The 14,080-nt window shown below is 33.9% G+C and overlaps 1 protein-coding gene across 5 annotated transcripts in view; it reads left to right on the forward strand.

Annotated features, from left to right (window-relative positions):
• LOC108905968 (phosphatase and actin regulator 4) overlaps positions 1–14,080 on the forward strand; it is a 285,928-nt gene that overhangs the window by 58,925 nt on the left and 212,923 nt on the right. For 4 of the 5 annotated variants that reach the window (XM_018709058.1, XM_018709062.1, XM_018709059.1 and 1 more), the window contains one exon: positions 1,666–1,698. The exons of the other annotated variant lie outside the window; for it this stretch is intronic. In XM_018709058.1, the coding sequence (XP_018564574.1) occupies positions 1,666–1,698 (33 nt within the window). The remainder of the gene's footprint in view (positions 1–1,665; positions 1,699–14,080) is intronic. 5 annotated transcript variants of the gene reach the window in all.

Below are 14,080 nucleotides of genomic sequence, written 5' to 3' on the forward strand. Positions count from 1 at the left end.
TGAAAAAAAAAAAAAAAATTATATAAAAGCTGTAAGATATGAGGAAACCAATATGCTGAAGACCCTGATCTGACCTTGATCTTAAGTTTCCACGTCAACTTGAAAATATTATATAGAACACTTTTTTTTGCCAGAAACCAGAAACAGAACGCCAAATTTAATGTCCGAAAATGGGGGCAGAAAATTTTCTAAATAACTTGACAAGAAAATGCGTTCAGCTAAATTTTGATTTCGGCCTTCAAATAACTTACAAGGATGTAATGGAAAAATTATTTGCTACCAGATTCCGCCATAAAATTTTAGTTTGAGCATACAAATTTTGGTGAGTCATAAAAAAACACAAAAATTGTCAATAAATTAAAACAAGTTTTTAATATTGCCTTAATATTACGTTTTCTTTTAAACTTGGTAAAACTTTTATTGAAACGTTTCAATTGACGAACCAAGCAAGTAGTGATGATTATTTATCCCGTTTTCATGAGTGGTATACGCGGTTTACAAACGGTCGTGAAGTCATAAATGATGAGCAACATGTTGGCCAACCGAAATCTGTAATCGCCGCATATTCATCAAAATTGAATTCATCAAAGATCACCTCATTGAAATTCATGGGATTGGAATTGAGCATCTTAAAAACATCAATTTGTCGTATTTTGGCCGAACATTTGGGATACCGAAAAGTGTGTGCACAGTTTATTCCGCTCAAGTTGACTGACTATAAAAAATTGCTCAGAATTCAACATTCGAAGGACATCATCATGGAGTCAAAAAAGGACAAAAACTTCCTTTAAAACATTGTGGTTGATGATGAAACGTGCTGTTTTCAATATGATCCAGAAACCAAGTACTAAAGTGCCGAGTGGAGGGCGCCAGATGATTCAAAATCCAAAAAATCTCGTTTGAAGAAGTCAAAAGTGGGGATAATGTTAATTTGCTTTTACGATTCTAAGGGCATTGTCCACCGAGCCAAAGCGTCTATCTTGGCGTTTTGAAGCGTTTGGTGCATCGTATTCGTCGTATTCCGCCAAAATATCTATCGACACTTGTGACCGACTTTTTGACTAAAAATCGCATTTTAATTGTCCGTCACTCCCCGTATTCACCTGATTTGGCACCGTGTAACTCGTACAATGCATTTGCCGATGAAAATAAAGCGTTTTGTGGATGTCGAAGCCATCTAAAAAACTTGTACCGACCCGAAGAACATCCCGGCCGACGCGACGGTCTGAAACACTTATTCCATATGCTTTTAGACCGTGCAAATCGTTGTATTGAGTCGGAAGGGGGCTATTTTGAATAAAATACATTGGTTTTAGCAAAAAAAAAAATTTGTTCTTATTTCTAAGAGGTCCTGTTTACTTTGGAACGTATTTCTGCTATATATACTCTTTTTTACAAGGAGACATTCGAGTTAAACCCCGCAACAGTGCATCTTATTATTCTTTTTCCATCCAGATCCTTTGTTAAGCCTAGTCAATCTGGTCGTAATTGTTAGCACGTGTTCCATGGTAATAGAAATAATTCCCCAGCCGCAGAAGCAATAATTGCGAGTCTAAAAATAGCCGACCCGTTAATTACCGAGACATTTTTGTGCAGTGAATAGTGTATATATACATTTTAATGCAATGCTCCCCAAGTATTGATTGTTCTATTTTTTTTTTGCAGGTACGTGTGCCGATGATTCACAGAATACCGAGGGTAAGCACAATTTTGCATAACAATTTAAATAATTATCGCTCGTGTCATTTGTTTATGCCTTTACGTTTGTAAATAAACAAAAGCAGGTTGTGGTGAGCCATTCACTAATCATTTCCAAGCTGTTATATTCAATTCAAATGATATATTAGAAATATTTTCATGTTTGTCCAATATTTTATGTAGTTATTGAGTTCATCCTAGAAAATCAAGTTTGGAACCACCCTGTAGATATCTCTTGGATGATATAGGAATTCTTCTTGTGCAGGGTGTAATTTTAGTACATAAAACTTTTCTGGAAGCGATTCCTTAGACCATTTTAAGTTCGTGTAAATTTGTGTCCAAAACAGCTTACTTTTCGCGATACAGCGATGTTTAAATACGCTAAAAAATTGGTGTGAGCGAAGCAATAAAGGTTCGGAGTGAACCCATTGAGTAAAATTATTGAGTACATTTTCACTCAATATTGGGTATTTTGATCATTTTACTCATTTGTGATTATATTTAAACTGAAACTGAGTACTCTCACTCAAATATAGGTACTACTTAAATAAATTCTTCACGTAAACCCGTATTTGGTATCTAAATCAGAGTAAATGTTCTCATTATGGAGTGAGATTGAATGTATATTAATTTCGAGTAATTTGAATGGTGCCGTGAAGATGGCATCACTTACATATTGCTTCTGTAATCTCGATCATAGTTGATAGGGGCCCGTTAGTTGCTCCATAAAAGCGTGATCGCCAGGAGAACAGGCCTTAGCCGGGGGCGGCGGGCCTCAGCTGGCCGGTCTCAGCCAGGACAGGAAGAGGTCCCGCGAAGTAAATTAATTTCAACACTGTATATCCTAATTAATCAAGTCTGAGTAAAATATGACTCAATAATAGTTAAATTTAAATCATATTAGAGAAAAAGTCAACTCTAAATTGGTTTTATATACTCAGAATAGAGTCATAAGTCGCTCAATTGATAGTTAGCAGTAACTCGGATTTGAGTAAAACTCACTCATTTCTGATGCAATAGCTTCACTCAGTTGTACTCATACTAATAGAGTGAAAATTTCACTTAATCGGGTGTGGACAAAAATTGATACATTATTGAATGAAATTGAGTGAAATTTGAGTGAAATTTTTTTACAGTGTAATATTATAACATGTATACAAATATCCCTGAAGATGTTTGCCCTACATTGATTAAAGTGAAACATCTCAGTATACAATGTGCTCATTTAGTAATATTGAATTGTATCAATATATTAGTCACACAAATTAAGGTATAATAAAAAAATCCCCTTTTTTGGGTGATTTTCATAGAGCTGTAACTTGGAGGGAAATGGTCGTAGAGAGAATAAAAAATTAGGAAATTGAAGATTCTAGTTTTTAGTTTTCGGATTTGGAATTTTTTTAACGTCGGCGGTTTTTGGGTAATCATAAGAAAACCACCGGAAAAATTTTTTTCCAAATTTTTACTTGTCTTTAAACTTCAATATTTTTTTTTGTAATTTCACCGTAAAACTCTTAGATAATTTAATTCCCTTCAAATTGAGCGGTTCCTGAGGCCTTACGATGATTTGTCACCGACTTATCGTCGATCAAACAAAAAAGTCAATAATAAAGGAAATAATAATAATAATCGTACAAAAAATCCAAGTGGGGTGAAGACTACAAAGTATTCTCTACAAGTCGTAATTGTGGGTTTTTGATACAAAAAGTTTTTTCCAAGGGAAAGTGTTGGTTGGAGAAAAGATAAAAAAAATGGCATAATTAGGGTTATTGGAATAACTTGGCATAGTTTTGCAAATAATGGATAAACTAAGGATATTGATTGTCACTTTTCAACTTCAAAGTGTTCCAAAGAAACCCTGATAATTTCAAAGCGGTGCGATTTGTTTTTCCTAATGCCCGGAATGTTTAATTTGTCGGTTTTGCTGAAAATCAATGGAACTACTTTTTATTAATTTTTTTAGTTGAAAATGTTTTTTAGCAATAATCCATATTTTCTTCATCAAAAAACTTTAATTATTGTATAAATAATTAAGCTTTGAAATTAACCCCGTCAAATAATTTCTAATTCATAAAATATTTGAAACGATCCATGTCATTCGCAGACGTCTGTGACGAAAGCAGACGACGTTTGTGACGGCACACATTTTGGTAATTGGACCGTCTTTTCCATAAATTTCATCAACATCTTATAGCTTATTGCTATAATAATGCGTTATTTTCTAAATCTGATTTTTCCGCGTTCGACCTATATTCTACAGTTAACAAATTCCAATAGAGGGTTTAGATTTTTATGGACAGTAATAAAAAATAAAAAATACGTAATTTGGTCATTTATTTGCGATTTGCAATAAAATGTCTACTCATAATTTTTTTACCTTCAAACTCTAATTCTACTAGACTAGACTAAAGGAGCATACCGTGTCAGGAACAAATTTTGTAATCTCCTCCTGTCGCTACGTCACTGTTATGTCTTTGCATTGTAAAAAACTTAAAAAAAAACAGTATAACAAATATTTTTACCGACATGGTAATGCGATAGACGGTCAGCGATACTGGCGAATATTTATGAATAGCTCAACTCTTTAGAATTAAAACTTATGGATGTAAGATTTAGGCTGAGATAACCGAAAAGACAACCTCTGTGTGGTGCTGTTGGCACAGTTGTACCAATTTAAGTGATTTCCGAAGTTAATCGATAAATTAACATGACTCATCCATTAATTAATTAATAATCAACCCACTTGGTGTTTATTCTGCTATCTGTCTTGAACAAGCTGTAAGTTTTCTGCTGCTCGACATAACCGATTGTGATAAAATAACATAGTGAATGATAAATAATAATAATAATAATATATAGTCGGTTTTACATATAAAAAAGTAGGAAATCATGTTAACGATAAAAAACTTATGTATAGTTTACTGAAAGTCACTAAGAATTTAGTTGTAAATGCAGTCCACACATATTAGAAAGTGTTTTAAATTGAAAATTAAATATGTGTAGGAAGATAATAAGGAAGAACTACTGAATTAACATTTTTTTAAAACGTTTCCTGGGTAATAAAGGGAATAATAGATTAACACATTTTATTTCCAATAAAAATTAAATTGTATTTCTAAGTAATTTTCAGTAGAAATAATATTTGACTATTTTCTGATATGTCTGATATATATTCAAAAAACAATTGAACACATACCAATCGATCTTAAAAGCTAATTAGAAACTCACATATTTACATATTCAGGGAGAATGTTTTCTTACACATTTACAAACGTAAAGTTTGATGGTTCGAAGTCTTTCTAATTCATAGTAAAGAAAAGGTAACGTTTTTTGTTCAATATTATACTATTGTGAAATAAATTACAAATAATTAAATAAATATTTGGTTTTGTATTATACAGGGTGCTCTTTAAGTCTATTCGTAGCTTCAGGAGGCTCTTCTTTTTTAAACTAAAAAGGCCACTTGCTTTTGAGATGTAATAGGGCGTTGAAGTTTCAAATAATTTCACACTTATTCAAATACCACTGAAAATGTTTGACATACTGATGAAAATTAGGGAGACATAATTATTTAAAGACACAAGTTTACTCAATTGGTGTACAAATCTACCAATCACTGGCGGAGATACTAGGAGGCATTGCGATTAAGAACCCCAAAATTTTAAATGTTGTAGAATAGTTTGGAAAGTGCATTTATTATGTTATAAGTTATTTCTAAAAGTTATTTCTAAGGAACCAGTTTTGTCTCAGTATTATCATTATTTTTAGTATTCGAAGAGTAAGCTGTTTTCAAGTTTTTTTTTTAATTTTATAATAGCTTATCCAGAGCTCCCAAGTCTATATTCGCCACAAAAGCAATATTTTTGTTGGATTAGTTTTTAAAAGTTATTTTTTTTGTTGTAAAATGGATCATGAAAAATTTACATTGTCATATATTTTTTGAACTTCAGCAGTGCCTGTGATTTTTGGTTCATCGAGTCTTTTTAGTCTGAAATGATCCAAAGAACAGTCTCCCGAATTTATAACATAATCTTAGAAACAACCTATATAATAGAATATTAGTCAGAATGAGTCAAAATATACATACATATTTTTTTAAATGGTAATTCGTTTACATCTCTAAAAGTTTAAATTTTCGGAATACCCGATTATGTATTGTAAAAGATTAAGTAGATAATGAACTGATATCTTTATGGTAGCCATTACTTATATATCCACCATTGGTTGCTAATAAAACTGCCAAGGTGTTTTGATATTTTATATTTTTACAACACACTGTATCTGATTTATATTTGTCTTAAAATGTTTTGAATAAACACTATGGGTGAGATATCTGTGAAATATGAAGCGTTCGAACGTTGAAGCGAAACAGCTGATTTTCCCAATTTTGCATTTGGTTTCAAAATCAAAATGCAGCAGATCCTAACTTTATTAACAAAGTTCTATGGATGGATAAGTGTTTTTTAGCCATACTGGCATTTTAAATAGGTATAATCTTTCCGATATCAATTGAAGAACAAAGATTATGTACCAGGTTCGGTCGCTGACGCAGCAACTCGGTATTGAAATATTTGAAAGACTTGTTCCCATATTTATTTAACCATACCCGTATACAGGTCTGGTCGAACTAAACGTGGAGGTGGTAGAAATGTATACGCCCAATTAGCCCAATTGAAGAATGCGCGCGCGGGCAAACGAAATACAAAGAGAGCTGCATTGGACGACTGGGCAATAAATTTCAGTTGTTGACAAGTGGTTGACAAATTGCCTAGCAGTGCAATGCAGCAATGCGGAATTTGGCGTGATTCAAGTAATTTTAAATTATTATAGGCACCTTCTATTAATCATTGTGTTACAATTGCGAAAGGAATTATTATTCTTCTACATTTGTTTTTGTTAGCAAATAAATAATACTTGTTAATATATTTAAAATGTAAAAAAATATCTTATTTAGTCATGCGTATATTTAAAATGGTCTGTTTTTGTGGTCACTATTAAAAACGTAGTAAAAGCTATAGTAGGATCGTATTCGATGCAAAGTAGAGCAAAAAGTTGTCGGTCTTTTATTAAAGGAAAATCGTGTCATCATTTTTAGGAGGCGTAAGATAAATCATTTCAAATTTAAAATGAAATTCAATGTAAAATCTGAAATACCGCTGCATACGCACTGTGTTCTGGTAGTAGCTGTAGTCGCCCAGGTGCATCGAGTGTACGAACTGGTCGGTTATACGTCAAATACTAACCTGGCGAGCTTTGCCGNCAACTCGGCATTGAAATATTTGAAAAACTTGTTCCCATATTTATTTAGCCATACCCGTATACAGGTCTGGTCGAACTAAACGTGGTGGTGGTAAAAATGTATACGCCCAATCGGCCCAATTGAAGAATGCGCGCGGGCAAACGAAATACAAACACAGCTGCATTGGACGACTGGGCAATAAATTTCGGTAGTTGACAAGTGGTTGAGAAGAATTTGGTGTGATTCAGGTAATTTTAAATTATTATAGGCACCTTCTATTAATCATTGATATTACAATTGCGAAAACAATTACATATTATTCTTATACATTTGTTTTTGTTAGCAAATAAATAATACTTGTTGATATATTTAAAATGTAAAAAAATATCTTATTCAGTCATGCGTCTAGGTAAAAAGGTCTGTTTTTGTCGTCACTATTAAAAACGTAGTAAAAGCTAGGTTAGTGACCGAATACGGTAGGTCAAGATTCACTCTCGATAAACCTTTGTAGATCAGTGGTCAGGAGCGGTTCGAAAAGTTTAAATAATGATTTCAAAATATTTTTCAGCGTAAATGTGCATTTTAAAATTTTTTTGATCGCGTTTTTAAAATTAATGACATTATGACTGAATCACCCTGTATATTGCGAGTGTAATCCAATGCTGGAGAGGGATGTAGTCCGCAGAGTAGTTTTTTCCACACAGTATTTCCCTACACATCCCCATCACGCTGTCTTTAATGTTCATTAATTCAAAACTATCACTCTGCGTAGAAACGATTTTTTACTAATCTTTCAAAGGTAGGAGTCGAAACCTATATCAATCGGTATTTTGATTCACTCTTCACGCTTAACTGGACAAAATTAGCCTTCCCCGGCGACTCATCCCTCGAATTCGGCGAAGCTCCGCCGCGTCCACCCCTTCAGCCGCTTTCCGAGGGACGGCCGTCGTATTTTTAGCCGCCCAAACCCCGACCGAAAATCCCCGATGATCGGGGCCGCGGGCGCTTCCGCTTTGAAAATAGCCCATCGTCGCCGGGAAGAGGGTCGGTCGCCGAGATATTCTGCGATAACCCAATATATCGCGATCGGCGTTATAGCGGCTGGTGAATTTGTCTGACATTACGTGCGACGAGACGTGGCTAGGGTTAGTAGTAAAACGTGAAAATCAGGCTCGGAGTGCACATAAAGACCTGTTTAATATTATACGAGTATGTTGATTTGCAATAATCACCCTATTTTGAGATACATTAAATGAGAATTAACGCTAATGTATATCTATAACGTCCTAGAATCAATTAAAGAAACATTATTGTGGAAATAAATCTATTCAGTGATAGATATTATACGTAATAGTAACGTAAATACATGTTAAATGTGAAACAAATGTCATACGAAATGCATATATGTAATGGAAATTTCGAAATAAACTAGTGGAACATAAACGTTAAAGGTACCACGGGTGTTATAGGATAATAATGTTCTCGGTAGACATAGATCCAACTGACAAGAGGTCTTTGGGAGGTATACTGCCTGTCTCTAGGCATACATTAAATGAGAAATAACGGAAAATGTAAGAACCACCATGGAAATATAATAGAACATGTCTTAACGTCAATAGAAACGAAATAGATGGATATACCTAGATGTTAAGCAGAAATTTTTTCGAATTCTCTGGTAATACATTTTATAAAGTTACTCTTAAACTGCGAAATTTAGCGGACGCATTTGTCTTTTAAAAGAAAAATAAATAGCACTGTCTTCCTAAACAAAATGACAATTAAGTTTAACTTTTCCAAAGAAATGCATTATTTTACCATATTTGCACTTATGAAAAAATTGTATTGGTCCAAAATTCCCTATTTTGCACATTAGTTCAGTAGCTTCAGAAATTTAAGGTATTTTCTTCCAGAACTAGGAAAACTTATCTAAATATGGCATCACTGAAACAGATATACCAGCTACATATACCTATGTAAGACCTTTTTCGAATTAAATAAAAGACTAGTAGGACATTAAGCATTGAAGGTACCACGGGTGTTATAGGATAATAATGCCAGCGGTCGACTTGTATCTCCCGGGATAAGAGCTCCGGGAAGTGCACCGTAGAACTTATTATTATCTATATTATATAACGATTAAATTATATTTTTAAATACAAACTGGCAATATAATTCATTAATTCATTAATAATTGTTTACCCTCTAGAATTCTTTATCAAGATCCCCTTCGATCCAGGGGAACACTGTGAGTGTTTCTCCGTGTTTTCAGCTGCTTCATGATTAGAGACAAAATTTTCCTCGATAATGTCAATAGCTCACTATATAATTGATCATACTAATAAAATCTAGAATATCCGTTGGAGATGCAGGTAATTATGTGGGAGACATTGAGGTTTTAACCCTCAGTTGACTTAAGATAATACGCAAACTGTAAGCCCAATGATAACTTATGGCATGGTGGCCAAGTACGTTGCAATGGGGAGTGAAGAGGTGAATGGTACAATGGTACCCAAAGGATAATTTGCTTGAGCAATCACCAGGGCCAAGGGAACCACACCTACTGCAGCACCTACAATGTCTTGCTGGTCGTACCACCCCTAAGAAAATGCACTCTCATATGTCAGAGTGTAACTTATTGTTTATCTTTCCAAAATTGGTGTGCAATTTAGAATTAAAATTTCAAACCCATTTAAATTAGGACTTAATCTAATAGACCGGGAGATATTAGACTGAAGTTCGACAACGTCTTTCGCGTTTATGCCTCTGAGAGTACTGAATGGTAACCGAGAGACAAGTACAATAAACTAAATTTAAAAGATGGGCTGCGGGACACCGATTTTATCACAAAATTTTTTTGGCATACGTGTCGCAAAGGACCTAAAAATGGAAAACTTTGTAAGAAAATGTGAAAAACATCTTTATTTGTCTACCAATTTCTCATTAATGCCAATTAGAAATATGACATTATTATATTCGAAAAGCTCATAAAAAACATTGGCATAAGTACTACTAAGGACTAAAGAAAATAGGACTTTGAAAAAGCTGCGGAAAAAGAAAATTAAATTTTCACATAGGTCTTTTCCATAATCTTACTCGTCTCTAATGCATCTTTCAGTACCCTAAAAGGCATAAATGTGAAAGACGTCGTTGAATTTCTACGAGTATCTCCTGGTCTATAAGTAACTGGGGTTCCACAACAACAAAAAATATTGAAAGAAGGTAAACAAAAGGTTAAGAACTACTTTATAGACTATAATAAGAACATCTACAGAAAGGGTGGGGTTTACAAGAAATTGTACAATGAGTACAACTGATTTTAGTGATTTTAGGAATAATAATAAAAATTAACAGTTAAGGCAATGTTACGTAGTTGTGTTAATTTGCGTTATAAACAACACAAAGGCAGTTCATTTATGCACTTATACAATGTAAAGAAAAATCTTGGTTTTAGAAAGTTCAGAGCTCCAAGCAGATGAGTACAATTTGTTTTACTGTGTAATTATTCAAGAATTAAAATATACAGACTATGAACGTAGTGTGTAATTCAAAAATATCTATAAACATTTGACTGTTGTATTCTTCTGGATAAAAGTCATACGTTTCATAATATAAAAATATTAAAAACATCATTTGCACATTTTCTATACATAATTTATAATTATCGTAAAATGGACACCAAATCAGTGAAACGTATTGAAAAAATTTCGATCTTACCAGGGAATAATAAAGAACCTTTAAAGCGCGGGTATGGTGAAAGCATTTAGAATTCCTAATACTAAAACCTAATTTACGTAATGAAGATTATATTAATTGAGTTATGCGATCGTTAAATGTAAATTTATTATCAAATAATATACCCGAGCGTTTTGTAACTGCACAGCGTAACAAACTAACGTTGTGGTGATGGGTGAGAGGAACGGGGAATTATCATGATGCACAGTCATAAAAGGGAAATGAGCAATAGTATTACACTTTTTTTATATGTTCTCAGTGATGCAAGAAACAAAAATTATTATTAATTTTGATGAGGATTATAATATGCTTGCTGTACATTCTTTGCTTCAGTATAAATACGTTCTTCTGCTGAAACGCTAAATATAAATAATTAACAACGAACTGCGAATACATTTGTTTATTGCTCATCCTATATGACATTTAATTAAAAACACTCACTAACTGAAATGAATGAATGAGGTTATTCAGCCATAATGTCGTTAAAGTTAAGTAATATTTACGCTAAAAACGTATTTTCAAATAATTATTTAAACCTACAAAAGTTTATCGAGAAGGAATCTTGGCCCACCGTAACATTCAGTCATTAACCTAGCTTTTAATACGTTTTTAATCTGTAGTGAAATAGAGCTAGCTAGAGATATGAATGAATAAGATATTTTTTACGTTTTAAATATTAACAAGTATTAATTTGTTAATAAAAACAATGTATAAGGATAATAAATTATTTCCAGTGTTAAGTTGTACAATATATTGTATATTTCAATTTTATGTCTTTATTAGACCTTCCGATTACGTGGTTAAAATTAATGACATTATGACTGAATCACCCTGTATATAAAAAACTAGAGGTGTAACACAATTTCCTCACTACCCCTATGCCTTATCTCCCTCTTTTTACATCTATGTTTACAAATAATAAATAAATATTAAACTAGAGAATGTTTTTAAGTAAATTCTTGTTTCATTTCGAAATTTACTTTTTACTGCATTTACGCTTAATAAAACCTTAGTACGGTTCTGGGTTACAACGGATTAGTAGTAATCCTAACGTGGACCCTATAAAACGTGGATCGAACAAAGGCGGCCATGGATGAGAAAACTGTAAGGAAGTTGAGTGGTATAACTAGGTTATTGATGATTTGTTTGGATGTTCTTTTGTCTTATTTGGAGCCGTCTCAAGGTACCTTGACACCCACGCGAGTTATTTCAGTCAGTTGTCTCAGTATTAGAATTATCGCCTTTGATTATACAACGCCACAAAAAAAAACATGATGTGTGTATGTTTTCGGGGTCCCTGAATCCGGATCTGAGGTCCGTTTCACCCGATCAGGTCAGGGTCAAGGTCAATCCAAAATCATATCGCAAAAGAAGTTAATGCAAAAAATTTGACCATTCATATACGTTCTTGGTGTTGCTGATTCCGAATCCAGCGTTAGATTTTCAAAATTCAAGATGGCGAATCCAATATGGCGGACTGAGTATTAAAAATTTTAAAGTATGATGATGATAGAGGAGGAGGCGAAGATGATGATTGTGATGATGACCTTATTAATGCCGATGATGATATTTTTATAAATTCTCAGTACAAGACATCTTCTCGTGCCTCCATAATGGTGGTGGCGACGAGGAGGATGACGATGATGACCTGAATGTCACTCTTTAAATTTAATTTAGTCCATTAAGTCAACAATTCTCTCATTTTCAAACTCTCCCGTCTCCACTGTCTCCGATCACTGGTAGTTATCTGGCGCCCATGATTATTTCCCATTAAACGAACCCGTACCTTGTCTCCTAAAACAACTGAATGCTATCATCCGCGCTTTTGAAATGCCAGGTTTCCGGATACGGACGGACGTGTCCCGACTGTTCAAAATCCTTACCGCAACCCAGCGAGCCTTTGTCTTCCCTTCTCGGACGGACGTGTATCGCCCTCCCGATCGATTCGGAATTCTTCCTCAGATTCGCTTCACAGAAATACCGATTGTGTGAATAATAATATACGTACCCTTTTTCTCGGCTCGTATGACAATAATAATTAGCCGTCGAAAACTGTTATCGATGTTGTACGGTCGTCACTGTCAGGGTGTTGTTTGACATGAGAAGCGCCTAGTCCTTCGAAGTACCGGTAACATATGATAAAGTAATTCATTGTAGATCTGGAGTATGAACCATTAAAAACATTTTTACAGCTGCAAATCGGATAATCGCTGATTTGAATTGGTGGATATACCTACTTTTGATATATGGTGAATGTAAACAAAATGCTATGGACGCAGAATGTATGTATGGAAATGGGCTCATTCAACAATTTTTTTTATTTGCTTAACGGAATGATATTGCAATTTTAAGATTCTCTGCAAAAAAATTGAATTTTATATCGCCTACAAGTCATCCAAAAAAAATCATAAACTGGCGTGTGAGTATCCGCTGAACCGGCAGGTGTGACGTCACCGCATGGGAAATCGATGTCTGTTTTTTCGATTGAGTACGTGAAGATACCGAATTTTGTTTGCAATATGGAAGACATAGAACAGAAAAAAATTACAAATATTGTATTGTTCACAGTGTGAGAGCACTAGTGTGAAGACGGCTAAAAAAATAATAACGTCGTGCGGATCGAAAATCAATAGTCTATTAGTACCTACTTTGATTTGTTTTTTTAATATCTTTTATTTGAAAAATGACTTATTTTGAAAGCAACAAAACTACCCTGCGTAATTTAGGTATGTAATAAATACGTTTGTATCCTCTAGAAACACACACTTGTGGCAAACTAATAATCTAACATAATGTTTTTTATATTGCGTAACTGCATATCTAAATCACTACACAGAGCCGCAACAAAAAATGGATCATGTATAGACTAGTGTATCCTACGTGTTTTTTCTTCTAGAAACCGATTTTCGAGATGTCAAACTGATTTGTAGTCAGATGTAAAAAGAAAAATCCCCAGATGACTTAGTGACAGAAATATGCATGTTGAGGCGCTCATAGGAGTTAAATGTCCCGAATATTGGGATGGCGAAGTTACTCAGAATTTTGTAATCATAGATTTCTGATTATGAGGTTTTTGTCTTCTTCGTGGTTTTAACTCTATGAATTTCTGATTACAAGATTCTTGTCCCTTTTGCGGTTCTAACTTTTTGCAATTGTGACTGATTTCCACCCACCATGTCTCTTGATTGCTAATACATCAACTCCTGTATTAGTTAGTAACGTTGCCGATGTTCTTCGGATTGAATGGCCTGTATATGTTTCAGGATGTTCTAGTTTCAAAAACTGTGCAATCTTATTAGGAATCATAGAGAGGGTATTCTTGCCGACTGGTTGACTACAACATCTACCTGCTTGATAGTACATAAAATAGTGTGAAATTTCAGTTTTAATTTCCCATTTAATCTTGATATA

The sequence above is a fragment of the Anoplophora glabripennis genome, unplaced genomic scaffold (genome assembly GCF_000390285.2).
Source record: "Anoplophora glabripennis isolate ALB-LARVAE unplaced genomic scaffold, Agla_2.0 scaffold113, whole genome shotgun sequence".
Classification (NCBI taxonomy): domain Eukaryota; kingdom Metazoa; phylum Arthropoda; class Insecta; order Coleoptera; family Cerambycidae; genus Anoplophora; species Anoplophora glabripennis.